General features: G+C 36.0%; 2 protein-coding genes across 2 annotated transcripts; both read left to right on the forward strand.

Annotated features, from left to right (window-relative positions):
- The first annotated feature begins 334 nt into the window (after positions 1-334).
- LOC140773692 (UDP-rhamnose/UDP-galactose transporter 2-like) lies at positions 335-5,147 on the forward strand. The gene is made up of 5 exons (XM_073116381.1): positions 335-730; positions 976-1,160; positions 1,239-1,439; positions 3,601-3,762; positions 4,523-5,147. The coding sequence occupies exons 1-5, from the start codon at positions 604-606 to the stop codon at positions 4,877-4,879; spliced, it is 1,032 nt and encodes a 343-aa protein (XP_072972482.1). The 5' UTR covers positions 335-603; the 3' UTR covers positions 4,880-5,147.
- A 3,690-nt stretch (positions 5,148-8,837) lies between these two features.
- On the forward strand, positions 8,838-11,434 carry LOC140773693 (protein BZR1 homolog 1-like). The gene is made up of 2 exons (XM_073116382.1): positions 8,838-9,236; positions 10,338-11,434. Exons 1-2 carry the CDS (start codon positions 8,997-8,999, stop codon positions 11,043-11,045), a joined length of 948 nt encoding a protein of 315 aa, XP_072972483.1. The 5' UTR covers positions 8,838-8,996; the 3' UTR covers positions 11,046-11,434.
- The last annotated feature ends 1,966 nt before the right edge of the window (positions 11,435-13,400 follow it).

The raw sequence follows: 13,400 nt of genomic DNA on the forward strand, positions 1-13,400 counted from the left end.
AGCCCGTTTTCACCCCTATTTGGGACACAACAAAATAGTGTTTATGACTTGGTAAGTGCAAATGATTTCTTTTCCTTTTTTTCTTTTTCAAAAATTAGTTACACTACAGTTATTACTCTTTCACCCGTTGTCATGTAAATAGTCCAGGTCAGCATCTGTGGGTGTATTCTCGGCCAACGGATTCATCAACGTCTCCGGAAGCCTTGCCCCTCGGGAAACTTGGCAGTTGGTAATAAGGAGATAAGCGGTGTTCCTGCAACCAGGCTTGTAGAATATCCTTGCCGTCCTTCCAATCACCCCTTTCCTTTGCGATCCGATGTATCCAACGAATACCGCCTCACCCTCCGTCGGTCCTTGCCTGTCTCCTTCCTCCCTTCTCCACTACGCCAACCTCACTATCTATTTCCTCTTCTCGCGTCGCCTTTTTTTTTGCTATTTCGCGTTGACGCAAGAAGCTCGAACCCTTCCTTCCATCGAAGGGCAACTCCGCGCCTTTGAAAACGATCCGATCTCGCCTCCCCTTTCTACCCCATTGCTTTCGCTTGGGTCCATTCGAAGCCTTAGTTAGATTCACTAGGGTTTCCTTTTGATTGTGGTGGGGAGATGGATCTGGAGAAGAAGCCCGTCGTCTCGAATGTGGGGGCATGGGCGATGAACGTGGTCAGCTCCGTCGGGATCATCATGGCCAATAAGCAGCTCATGTCCGCTGGTGGCTACGGTTTCTGCTTTGGTAATTTCTTCTACCGCATTGGATTCTGATGCATTAGAAGATGTGTTGTCTCGGGGAGATTGGATCTTGGAAGTTAGATCTGGTGTCTAATTGTGTGTCAGTGAAGAAATTTAGTTGCTTTTTTTTTATCTAGAATTAATTCTCAGATCTGGATTGATGGTATAAACTATTTTAGATCTGTTTATCTACTTTTGGATTTTAGTTGGATTTGTTGAAATTTACTAATTTTGTTACTCATCTTGCAGCAATGACACTAACAGGGTTCCATTTTACTGTGACGGCGCTTGTTGGATGGGTTTCGAACGCGACCGGCTACTCCGTATCCAAGCATGTTCCTTTATGGGAGCTCATATGGTTCTCTATTGTTGCTAATATGTCAATTACCGGAATGAATCTTAGTCTCATGCTGAACTCTGTCGGATTTTATCAGGTCTGTACTTTAAGGCCGTATTTATTAAGATTCGTCCATCTATGTTATAAGGTGAGTAACATTGGGAAAAATATGCAGATTGCAAAATTGAGCATGATACCGGTGGTTTGCGTAATGGAGTGGATACTACATAGCAAGCATTACACTACGAAAGTGATAATGGCTGTGGTGGTCGTAGCTTTCGGCGTTGGAATTTGCACTGTCACTGATGTGGAGGTCAATACAAAAGGATTCCTTTGTGCATGTGTAGCTGTGTTCTGCACATCACTGCAGCAAATTGTAAGCATATTAACTTTTATTTTCTGAAGATTGAATCTATCAGTTAAACATGCAATTCTCTTTTTGACTTTGGTATCTCGTCTATGTTTCTAGCTATATACATTGTTGACAAAATCAAGGGTTTCACTAAAATAATAGCAAAATCATGGAGAATACTTCTAAATTTCATTAGAGAAAATCCTTTCTGGCCAATTAAGTGTTTCTTTTCTAACAACATTTCACAATTTTTTTGGATTATAATTGCTTGGAATAAATACAATTGATAGCAATCAATCTGCTTATCTGGTTGTGGAACAGAAGTACTTCTAAAACTTTGTTCCTTGACTTCCTTTTACTCTTTCAAGTCTCAAAGGAGAATAAATATCTTATAGCATTTACTATTTCTGTGAGAAGGTAAGTTAAAATTGAATTTTTGAGACTGACATTATTCTTTGGAGTCTCATGAGGAGGAAACAGAAGGAATTTTATAAAGCTTATTAATTTATGACTAATGGATTCATAAGATTTGGACTCAATTGTGAAATATCTAGTAAAAACCTCTGCCGCATCCAAGGTTCGTTGTATATCTTTGGCCCTCTTTTGTGAAACAGTGAACAAAGCTAATTTCAAATCCTATGTGGAAGTAATTCAATCACTTGTGAAGCATTTATTCTTTTCTTCCATTTATCTATGGGCATTAATTTGCAATTGATACATCCATTCCTTTTTTGTGCATAAGCTTTCAATAATTTTGATAACCTATGTTTGATACTTCTCTTTTACAATTTTTTTCTCTTCCTTTGCAACCTAGAGAGCCAAAAGGAGGCTACCAAAGTAAAAATTTCATCAATATGGTTGATGCTGAGAGTAAGAAGAAAATTGATATCAAACTTTGGCTAATGGGAAAACTATGGTTCCAAGTTTCGACTGATCTCAAATGGGATCTACTGAAACGAATCAGGATCAACTATAGCCGATCCTACCTGATACAGCCTCTTTCTCTCTCTTCTCTCTATGTCTTTTATTTCTTCTCTCTCTCTAGTACCCCGTCTCTCTCTACTCTCTCTAGCATCTTCCTCTCTCTTTCTCTTCCTCTCTGTCTTTTAATATCTATTATTACAGTAATAGAGGGAGAGAGAGAGAGAGAGAGAGTAGAGAGTGAAAGAGGAAGAGATTGAGAAAGAGTAAAGAGTGAGAAAGAGGGAGTGATAGAAAGAGAGCGAGGGAGAGAGAGGGAAGTAGAAGGGAGAGAGAAGAAATGAAATATAATCAGATGAAAAAGAATGGTCTTGTGGCTATAAGAGAGAAAAGGAGGAAAAGAGAGAGAAAGAGGAGGAAGATAGAAGAAATGAAAAAGAAAAATTTACCTTTGGCAATAAGAGAGAAAGAGAAATGAGAGAAGAAAGAAAAAAAATTTAGAAAAAATAAATTTGCTTTGGCAGTAATAGAGAGAGGGAGAGGAAAAGAGAGGGAAAGATAATGGAGAGTCATCATCAAAGTTTTGAGTAAGTTAATGGCTTCATATGTGAGTAATTATTATTTTTTTAATTTCTTATTATTGTTCTAAATTTTAAAAAAAATTTACATTTTTAAATAATATTTAAAATCTTACATAATTACAAAATAGTCTAATTCGATACAAGTGACTAATATGGAATATACAGTCGATATGTATTGTTTTTTTGAATGATTGATTTCAATTCCTTGCTGGGGGATAGATGTAAGTGAGTTTGATCCATTTAATGATCAATTTCGCCATGAGTCTATTCCGTTTTTCTACGTAGGATTCCATACATTGGTTCTCTTTTGTTTTCTGTTTTCTATTATAATTATTTTATTGTATTTTCATTCGAATAATTGTGTAATACATTTTTATAATTATATTTGCAGAAATAATGAAGTTGCTCTCCCCTTTCTGTTTCAACTAAATGTTGGATTGGTTGTAGAATTTACATTTATTTACTATATTTGTATGTACATCTTAGATATTATATTTCAATTTAAGAAATGACAATTCAGCAATATATTTGATCTCATTAATGTAATGCATTTTGGAATTGATTAATGTACTATACAGCATGCAATGCCTTGAAAGTAATTACATTGGAACACTTCTGTTTGATGAATATTTATATCTTTCGTGATGATAAATATTTGAACTAGTGCTTTCTTCTTGTTCCAGACAATTGGCTCTTTTCAGAAGAAGTACAATATTGGTTCTTTTGAGCTCCTGAGCAGAACTGCTCCAATACAGGCGACTTCTCTTCTTCTGTTTGGCCCTTTCATAGACTACTTTCTCAATGGGCAGTCCCTGCTAAAGTATCATTTTTCCACTGGAGCAACTGTAAGTTTAAGACATCAAGAATCATATCTGCTTGCTTATGGATTTCAATTATCATAATGTACATCAGTTTATGTGGTGGCTAGCAAAATTTCTGTGGTTGAAATTTGAAAAGGTTCAGCTCAATTTATGAAATCTACTGATTCTATTTGAAACTAACGTTACATTGATAAGGCAATATGTTGTCTTAAGAGTATAAAAGAATTAGACCACCGTTCTCTAATAGCTTAAACTTCTAGAGAAAATGGTGAGATAATATAGTAACAGAGAGTAAGAGTAGCTAAATTTGAATCCCACCCTGCCTAACCTATTATTAAAAATATAAAATGTCCACCACTTAATTAAAATCCGCTTTTTCGATCTATCAAAGTTTAAAATGTCTCCTACTATTCTCTAACAGCTTAAACTCTTAGAAATGATAGTGAGTTAACATGTTAATCTTATGCAAGTATCATATATGTCAAGCAACTACAATCTTAACGAGTTAAGTACACTTGTCTTGTTAATTGCCAGGGAAGCTGAGTTCATTTGTGCAAATCAGAGTAGCATTGCTGTTGCTAGCTTACTTTTCATGCAATATTTGATTGATATGTTCATATAATATCTTCAATTTGGTGGTATGCTTTATTATGTTGTCAAATTAGAACTAAGACAGGAATTACGCATTTAGCTACAAATTTTTTTTCTTATATCCTTTTATTGTGCAACCTTAAGGAACTTTTGGTTGCTTCCAATGTAAAAATTGCTTTTCATTCTTTTGCAGTTCTTCATACTACTTTCCTGTTCCCTGGCGGTCTTCTGCAATATGAGTCAATACCTCTGCATTGGGCGATTCTCTGCAACATCCTTCCAAGTTTTGGGGCACATGAAAACTGTTTTTGTATTAATTTTAGGATGGGTATTGTTTGATTCGGCCCTCACCTTAAAGAACATACTTGGAATGCTTCTCGCCGTGATGGGCATGATAGTCTACAGTTGGGCTGTGGAGTCTGAGAAACAGGCCAAGATGACATATATCAGGAGTGAATATAAATTGGATATGGAGGATGTGAAGCTCCTAAAGGACAAAGCAAATGGCCTGGCTGTGTCTGATCTTGAGCGTGGGCCGATAAAGAGCTAATTATATCATTCTTTTTCCAAAGTTTATTATTTTTTTCTCTTTCTCCTTTTTGGATCCGTCATTTTCCAATGTTCCTCTCAAAGTCTAGTTGATTTTTTTCAATTCTTTTCTCTGCACAAGAGCTCCTGAGTTGGTGTGAAGTCGGGAGGTTTTCTTTTCAAATATATCAGAAGTTAGTACTGTAGGAATTTCTGTTGTATAGACCATAACTTACCATCTTTTTATGATGGTAAACCATAATTATGAGAAATCATCTTGTGGAAACAAATCTATGTCTCCTGTATGCTTCCATAATTCATTAAGTTGCAGTTCAGAGATGCAATCTTCATGTTCAAACTAGCTAAGATTATAAATATAATTCTATTGGGTTGATCCGAGATTTGAATCTTATTGAGATGTGGGATGTTAATTGTTATCTAGTTGGGAGGTAAAAAAGTTGAAGACTAATTGTCAATTTTGATTAATGTTTCTGTAATGGACCTCAGTTTAGTCTTCATTGATTGGTGTCATGTTGGCAATAGCACTTAAATGTTGCATCTAAAGTCATGCGTTCTGTTTCTGTTTACTTGGTGATGGTTTTGAGCTGTTACTGCTGTAGATTCTCTGAAGAATCGAAGCCAGGTTTCCATAGGCGACACCCCTGGAGGAGACTCAATCATCTCGGTTCTTTGTACTAATTCGATGGTCCATTATTTTGGGTGGAAACGGATGGATACTGATGGAATAGTAGCAAACCCATATATGTATTACTTCCTATTTTTTTTCTTTTTCAGATATATTTATGGATTCATTGCAGTAATCTTTTTTCACTGATGAATATTTTAAAACTAAATTAAAATATAATTAAGTTTAAAATGTCCGCATTTGTACTAAATAAATATCTAAATTTTGGCAACAATATGACTAGACTGCTGTGTGCATTTTAAGAGCCCAATCTCACCGTAATTAAAACTTAAAAAGACTTTTTGGTGGAAATGTCCTACATAGACAATGAATGATTGGACAGTAAACTTTCTTATTATATTAGCTAAATAAGGACACAAATATAGATTTGATGTCAGAATATATCCTAGTTCATTTTGTAAAGTTGTAAAAAAGATAATCTTACTTAAATTTGTAAATTATATTATTTATTATAAAATTTTCTCATTCACATAAAAATATCAAATCCATTTATTCTACATTTACTTCACTATTTTCATAATATTTGAGAGGAAAATTTACATATAACAATCTGTTTTTTAAATAAAATTATAATTTACACCATATATTTTTATTATTTATAAATCGAACCATATAATTTGGTAAATATGTACAAAAAAATACTATATCGTTAAATCTATTAGTTAAACTTAATTAAATATCTTGAGTTAAATTAATTGGACTAAAAAAATTATGAAAATATTTTCAACTAAGTCATACTAAGGGTATTTTAGTTATTTTAGAAATAAAATATTTCTACTTAATAGAATATTCTAAATATGTTTTCTGCACATATTCAATAAATCATATGGCTAGATTTATAAATAACAAAAATGTAGGGCGTAAATATTAATTTTATTAAAAAAATAAAGTATTATATGTAAATTTTCCTATTTTAAAATATATAGATAAATATCTAAATATGGATAAATATGGATATAAAATAGAATCTCAGGTACCAAAAATATTAAAAAAAATGATATAAGACTTAGATAGAAAACCCTCTCCTTAGTAAAATAAAAATAAAAATAAAAACATGGATGACAAATCACTAGATCCAATACCAGATCAAATAGCAAGGGTACAAAGTACATGCACTCATACAAATCTCTCACAGCCAAGTCACTAAAAACAATAATCTCGCACTAGATTTTGGATGGATAGACTGACTCTATTATGCACATCTCATCCATCTGACTGCATACTAACTAGATCACCACCTCTAGCGGTGGATTTCGATAGTACTTAATCCGCGTTCTAATTGATATTTTTAGTTTGAATATAGATATTAGATGAACAGTAAAATTTTAAATTATATTCTAATTAAATAAATACGGATACAAATCAAATATAGATCTGATATTAAATGTATACAAATTACAAATTAAATACGGATCAGACCTTAATGCGATCTTAACCGGATACATTCATTAATATATTCGGTACATATCATGCATTAAGGATAAAAATGAGCACTCTAAATTCTCTATTTCTACTCTGACCTAATAAGCTAAAATGATATTCAAGTAAGGCATAAAAATAAAACAAGCAAATTTAAACTCGATTACACTCAAGTATGAGAGTGAGTGCTAGAATGATACTCAAGTAAGAGATACAAATAGAACAAACAAAATTTCCAGTCAGACACAACGTTTTTGTTTACTATGCAATGGCTACAGGATAAAAAGAAAGCACTTCTCTTCAATTGTCATTGTCATTGCATTGGAACTGCGTATATAAATTCAATCACAAAAGCAATCCGATCACACAACTACACCAAACTGAGCAAACGAAAGCATTAAGAAGGGAAGATAAGTGAATGAATAATTAGTTGAAGCTGTCCCAAAAATATCAACCATTCATCTACCAGAAAAAAGTTGGAGGAGTCTCTACCAATCAACACACCTTGCTTTAAAATGGTCGAAAATGTAACATAATAGAAGGCTAAATTAGAATTACACTAGCCTCCACACACTAAGAAAACCACATGACATTGTTCTCTCGGCATTGCTTTCTGCACTCGTTTTGTTAATATTAAAGTTCGATACCGATAATATCAATTAGTTTGACATAGAATTCGTTGAAAGCCTGCAATTCATCTATCCTACTAAGAGTTTTCAAAAATGTGATGAATTTTTAGAAAGTTCTGAACTCGTCCTAAGTTAAAGATGGTGTTGATTGTTTTGATGTTCTAGCCCATGCCATCATAACTGGTCTTTTCCTACTTATCAATGGGTTTTGGTATCATGTTTTCTCCTAATTTTTCACTAGGTAGAAAGTACCCATGGATTACTGACATTCATCAATTAATTTTAAGATGGCCTTCATTCTAGAAGAGAAAGTTTAATCGTAAATTGGTCATCCTAAATAAATTCATATCTTAAGAATCTCTTTAAGATAAGACGAATCTGCTTTCATATCAATTAAAAATTCACAAGAGAACTCCTCTATAAGGTTGCACGAGGCAAAGTAACATTAGTACATAACCCTATAGGGAGAACCAGAACTAGTGATCAATGGACTCAAAGTCCAACCAAATTGGACGGCCAGACACCCGTGCAGACTCACTCAAATCCAGACCAGAAATTTGCAACAAAAGATTATCAAACGGAAGCGAGACCGCGACGGCGCGAATATTAAAGCAGCACAACGCGCCGTACAGGGGGCGACTGGTGCGTAAATTTCACTAATTACTTTCCCTTTCCGTTCGAACTTACCCTTAATGCGCTCGGTCAAAGCAAGGACCGAAGACTCTGCTACTGTCTCCTTTGCCATCAAAAAATAAAAGGAGAAAAATATTCAAATAACACCCCTACGTTTCGGTAATTTATAAACATACGGAGCCTTTTTTTCTTTTTGTTTACTTAACACCTTTATTTTTGCCTATAATTTTCATATTGCACCCGAGTTAATAGTAGTAGCTCTCTAATAAACGCTGTTAGACTTTTTTTATTACTTTCAATTCTCTTGTTTTATACTTTCAAAAATACTATTACGTAAGATATTTGAGTACATCAGTAGGTGTTATATAAGTATTACAAGTAACTTAGAAAGATATACCCATTAGGAATTGGGCACCTAATCCAAGATTAGGAAGCTAAAATCCCGAGAAAAGCAGGGCGTTTCGGTCATTCTCTCTCTAAAGCCCCCACTACTCCTCCTCAAAAGAAGAGAGAGAAAGAGAGAGGAGGGTGCTCGATCACCTCCTGTTACAGTTACAAAGAGAATCTATCCAATCGACTAGCAATAAAGGAGTACTCTCCTCGTGAGCAATCTCAGACACTTCTGTACAAGAGCATATTAGAAATATAGAAACAAACATACGCGTCTCTCCTTCCTCCTCTTCCTCCCACCATTAACTCCTAATTCCTCTCCCGTCGCTCTAAAACTTACAGTGCAGAAGAGAGGTATTAGAATGAGAGAGAGAGAGGAAGGGATGAGCTCGAGAGGAGGGAGGATGCCGACGTGGAAGGAGAGGGAGAACAACAAGAGGAGAGAGAGGAGGAGGAGGGCAATCGCGGCAAAGATATTTACTGGGCTGAGGACGCTTGGGAATTATAAGCTACCCAAGCACTGCGATAACAACGAGGTGCTCAAGGCGCTCTGCGCCGAGGCTGGATGGATCGTAGAGCAAGATGGTACCACCTATCGCAAGGTCTGGTCTTTCTCTTCTCCTCTCCTCACCTCTCCTCTCATTTGGGTCTTCCCTTTTCTTCTCCTTTCTTTCTTTGAAAAGACTCGGAGTTGTGAGAGTACTCGAGAATCGATTGGTCTTTACCCAAGTCGGGATTTTGATGATGATGGGTCTTGGAGCTTGTGACAAAATATGGCGCATAGAAATAGTGATGACAATTTTGTCCGATTTTATGATGGTTTAGTTGGTACCTTCTCCGAGAGAAATTAGATAGAAGTACTTGTTGAATCGATTAATATGTTTTTTTTTTCCCTCCCCCGATCTTATAATGTTCTCCGTGCCAAATGTCTGTATTTATTACTTCGTTGGGTGCTTTGTTTTTAGATCTTTCAGCAAATCGATCTGATGATCCGTAATAATCGAACTAGGCATTCTCAGAATAGCCTTGCTTCTTGGGAGAGTAATTCTGATGATTTCAAGCATCTACTATTCGGTTTGCCGTGCTCGTTTTCTTTATTTCTAAATTGTTTACTAGTTTGAGCTACTTTATAGTTCTAAATTGCCTTAAATATATTAAAGTTTGCTCCTCTTATATACTTTATGTCCTTGTTGTCCTGAAAAAAATGCTGATCAAGATTATAACAAAAAGAAGTAGACTTTAAGCATCTCTTTTTTCTTTTGACTGTTCTTTTAGGCCAGTCTTCGCTGCATCTTTCCCATCATGGTGGTGCGTTTCTATTAGTTGGGTTGTGGAAAATTGTCTCTTTACTATCGAACTTTCTTTCCTTTGCTCTCTCTCCCTTTGTTTCCATCACCCAGAGCATTTGATTTCACATTGGTCTTTCTTCTTTCTAATCGTGCTTTAGAGAGGAGAGGAAGAAAGTGAGGTAGCGAGCTAGCGTTGGCATTTAAAAGTTCCCACACCTTCAAGATACTAAAGGAAAGATTTAAACTTGTTCAGTTGACTCGTGATTTGATCATCACCTGCAATAGTTATAATGGCATGTTAAAGTCTTACCCTACACACATCTTCGTTGCCATACTCGAATGTAGTTATGAAGATCTTATCTTGTCTATACAAAATGATGCATGAATTGAGCTCATTCATTAACTCTTTGACAGGGATGCAAGCCACCTCCACCACCTCCAGAGGCTGCCACTGGGGTCCCCTCAACAAACATTAGCCCATGCTCCTCCTCCCACCTTCTGAGCCCACCCTCATCTGCCTTTCCAAGCCCTGTCCCTTCTTATCATGCAAGCCCATCGTCCTCGTCCTTCCCTAGTCCAAACCGTCTCGATAACTCGAACCCAACTGTCAACCCTTCTTACCTCCTACCATTCCTCCAAAACCTCTCCTCCCTTCCCAATCTTCGCATTTCCAATAGTGCACCGGTGACTCCACCGCTCTCCTCTCCAACCGCGTCTCGCCCACCTAAACTTCGGAAACAGGATTGGCCCTATACCGCATTTCGCCACCCACTCTTTGCTGTCTCCGCCCCCACGAGCCCCACTCGAGGCCGCTACCATGGACACCCTGCTGCCATACCCGAATGCGATGAGTCTGACGCCTCCACAATTGATTCCGGACGGTGGGTCGGCTTCCAAATGATGGCCCCAGCATCACCAACCTTCAACCTTATCAACGCAGGAGTCCCGCTCATGAAGAGTGAGGCAGGTGCTACAGGAGGGGTGTCGGAGAAGGGACGCGGTGGTGTGGAGTTTGAATTCGAGAATGGAAGAGTGAAGGCGTGGGTGGGGGAGAGGATTCACGAGGTTGGGGTAGAGGATCTTGATCTCACATTGGGAGTAGGCAGTGCTGGCACTAAATGAAGGTTGTTCACCTGCCACCTTGCCGTCGTGCTTCATGGATTCAGATTCATCTTGATGACTCTGAGATTTACGTTTGTTCACATCTTGGTGCTCAGTTAACTCCTTAGTGTAATTATGTTGCTTCCATGCCGACGTTTTTCCTTTTCATTGCTTTCAATCCAATGGCATTGTGTTCTCAGCTCATAGTTTGGCAGCAATTGCATTTAAGTCTATATGTATATCTGTGATTAAGTCTGCTGCTGTTGCTGCTGCTGCTAGTTGTGTAAATGTTGAGAAAGAATGTGGAGGCAACTTTCCTCAGCTCCAACGATCAGTGCTTGTAGACTTGTAGTCTATTTGACATGGCATCATTTGATTAATTATTTATCGAAATGCATTTCAATTTTTTCTGGGATGTTCTCAAATTGATCAATTGGACTGAAGCTTTCATGTCCTTCGGTAAAAACATTTAGAAGAGAGAACGAAGTTAATTGCACTAGTGATACTAATCTTTCTTTTACTTTGGTAAAGTTTAAGATGGTGTACACATTGCTGAACATATGCGTGCCACTTCTATGGAAATCAAAGTTGTAGAAAAACTGCAAAGAGCTGCATTATTTGTCATAGTATCAATGGTTGCCCAATTTCACTTTGAAAGGCATAGATCATCTATTTGTTGGAACTCTGATTGATTCATCAAGATAAAATTCAATTAGGGCTTCTGATTCCTTCCCTCTTGACATCTCTGAGTAAATAGAGCATCAGGAGTGGCAATTGAAAGCAATAAATTTTCTAATAGAGAATATAACTCCTTGTATCTTTACCATTTTCTTGAAAAATTTAGTACTCTCTCAAAAGATTGAGATGCTTGCTGGATTTGCTCAACTTTTTATTTTTTTTATTTTTAAAGAATAACATAATTCCTTTTGCCTCTTATTTGCTTGAAAACTTAGTAGCCTCTCAAAAAAATTGAAATGCTTGCTGAATTTTGTAGACTTTTTCTTTTTCTAATGAGCATAATATTCTCTTTTTTTTTTATGCCTTTTACTTTTGCTCGCAAGAAATATTTCCTAAACATACTAACAGTAGAAGCACAGTTGAGACGCTTCAGTACAATTAGTTAAAGGGGGTTGTAGTTATCTGGCAATCATTTATTTCCTAACCAAGTGAGTGGCTTGTTGGGTAGAAGGGACACAATAGAGAACTTATTCCATGTGAGGAGTGCTTGTGTTAGGCCTGCAGTAGCTGCTGCTTGTGTTTATGATAGAGCTCATCTACCAAACACCCCAGAAATCCTTACCTCAAGAACTAGAGTTGGGACCAATGAAAGGCCCACATCAACTAATCTGAAGCAGCCCACCATCTTTAAAGGACCAAATGAATCTCCTATCAGGGATTTCCATCAGTGTCTGTTAATTTCACTCTCTGATCTTTGTATAGAGATACATCAGGTATAGGCGGTAACGAAGAACAAAATGAATGATATCAGATATTATCTTGATTTGGTTGTTCTTCAACATCATAGTGACCTAAAAAAAAGAATGAAGTTAAAAGCTTTCTCTTATCTCCACAAGTTTACTGATACAATTAGAGATGTCTTTTGGCGTATCATAGAACTCTTTTGCCTAGTCTCAAGTTTGATTAGGAAAGGATAGAAAGGTGACAAAACCTTCTTAATTCCTTAATAAGAGTACACCATATGTTTTTGGTGGCAAGCATAAAATTTGGAACATCCCACAAAGATAGCAATTTGCAATTATTATGTCTTTTGTACGGATCAGTGAATGATTGGCTTTGTGCTTCACAAAGCTCCAACAAATAGTTGATGACGGGGAAGGGCCCAAGATCCTCTGTTACCTGGCCATGAAGAGCACAATTTAGAATAATCAACGTTGACTACCATTGAAAACTTCATCATTGAAGCATAATTTAATTTCAGGAAATTTAACAAAAGCGTTCTGTATTTTTCTTTTATTTATTATTCACACGCGAGTATTTAATTATTTTAATTATTTAATGAATAGCTACTATATATATATATATATATATATATATAAGTTAAATTAACTATAGATATAAAATTATCTAAATAACATTGAGTAAGTTTTGTAAGGTTAATGTTAGAGTAAAAGGGGAATCATAGTTTAAGATCAAAGTAGAGGTATATTGGGGTTGTTCTTTTTCTTTTTAATTTTTAGAATTAATATATTTAGCTTCTGTCGGATGAAAATCAATGCAGGATATTTTGGAAGCGTTGAAAGCAAAATATGAGGATGGGATAAAGCCATAAAGTATATTTACAAATGACACATTATATTATACTTATTTTATGATTCATACACGGTTTTAAGAATTTTATAATACGTCTTCTCTTTT

The sequence above is a fragment of the Typha angustifolia genome, chromosome 13 (genome assembly GCF_048772165.1).
Source record: "Typha angustifolia cultivar Huaian chromosome 13, ASM4877216v1, whole genome shotgun sequence".
NCBI classification, from domain to species: Eukaryota; Viridiplantae; Streptophyta; class Magnoliopsida; order Poales; family Typhaceae; genus Typha; species Typha angustifolia.

What these genes read in the sequence shown, in the direction of transcription:
- LOC140773692 (XM_073116381.1), top strand. Translation starts at nt 604, where the DNA reads ATGGATCTGGAGAAGAAGCCCGTCGTCTCGAATGTGGGGGCATGGGCG. An exon ending in ACTCTGTCGGATTTTATCAG is followed by an intron (nt 1,161 to 1,238) that starts GTCTGTACTTTA and finishes AAAAATATGCAG; the next exon opens with ATTGCAAAATTGAGCATGAT. An exon ending in ATTTTTCCACTGGAGCAACT is followed by an intron (nt 3,763 to 4,522) that starts GTAAGTTTAAGA and finishes ATTCTTTTGCAG; the next exon opens with TTCTTCATACTACTTTCCTG.
- LOC140773693 (XM_073116382.1), top strand. Translation starts at nt 8,997, where the DNA reads ATGAGAGAGAGAGAGGAAGGGATGAGCTCGAGAGGAGGGAGGATGCCG. An exon ending in ATGGTACCACCTATCGCAAG is followed by an intron (nt 9,237 to 10,337) that starts GTCTGGTCTTTC and finishes ACTCTTTGACAG; the next exon opens with GGATGCAAGCCACCTCCACC.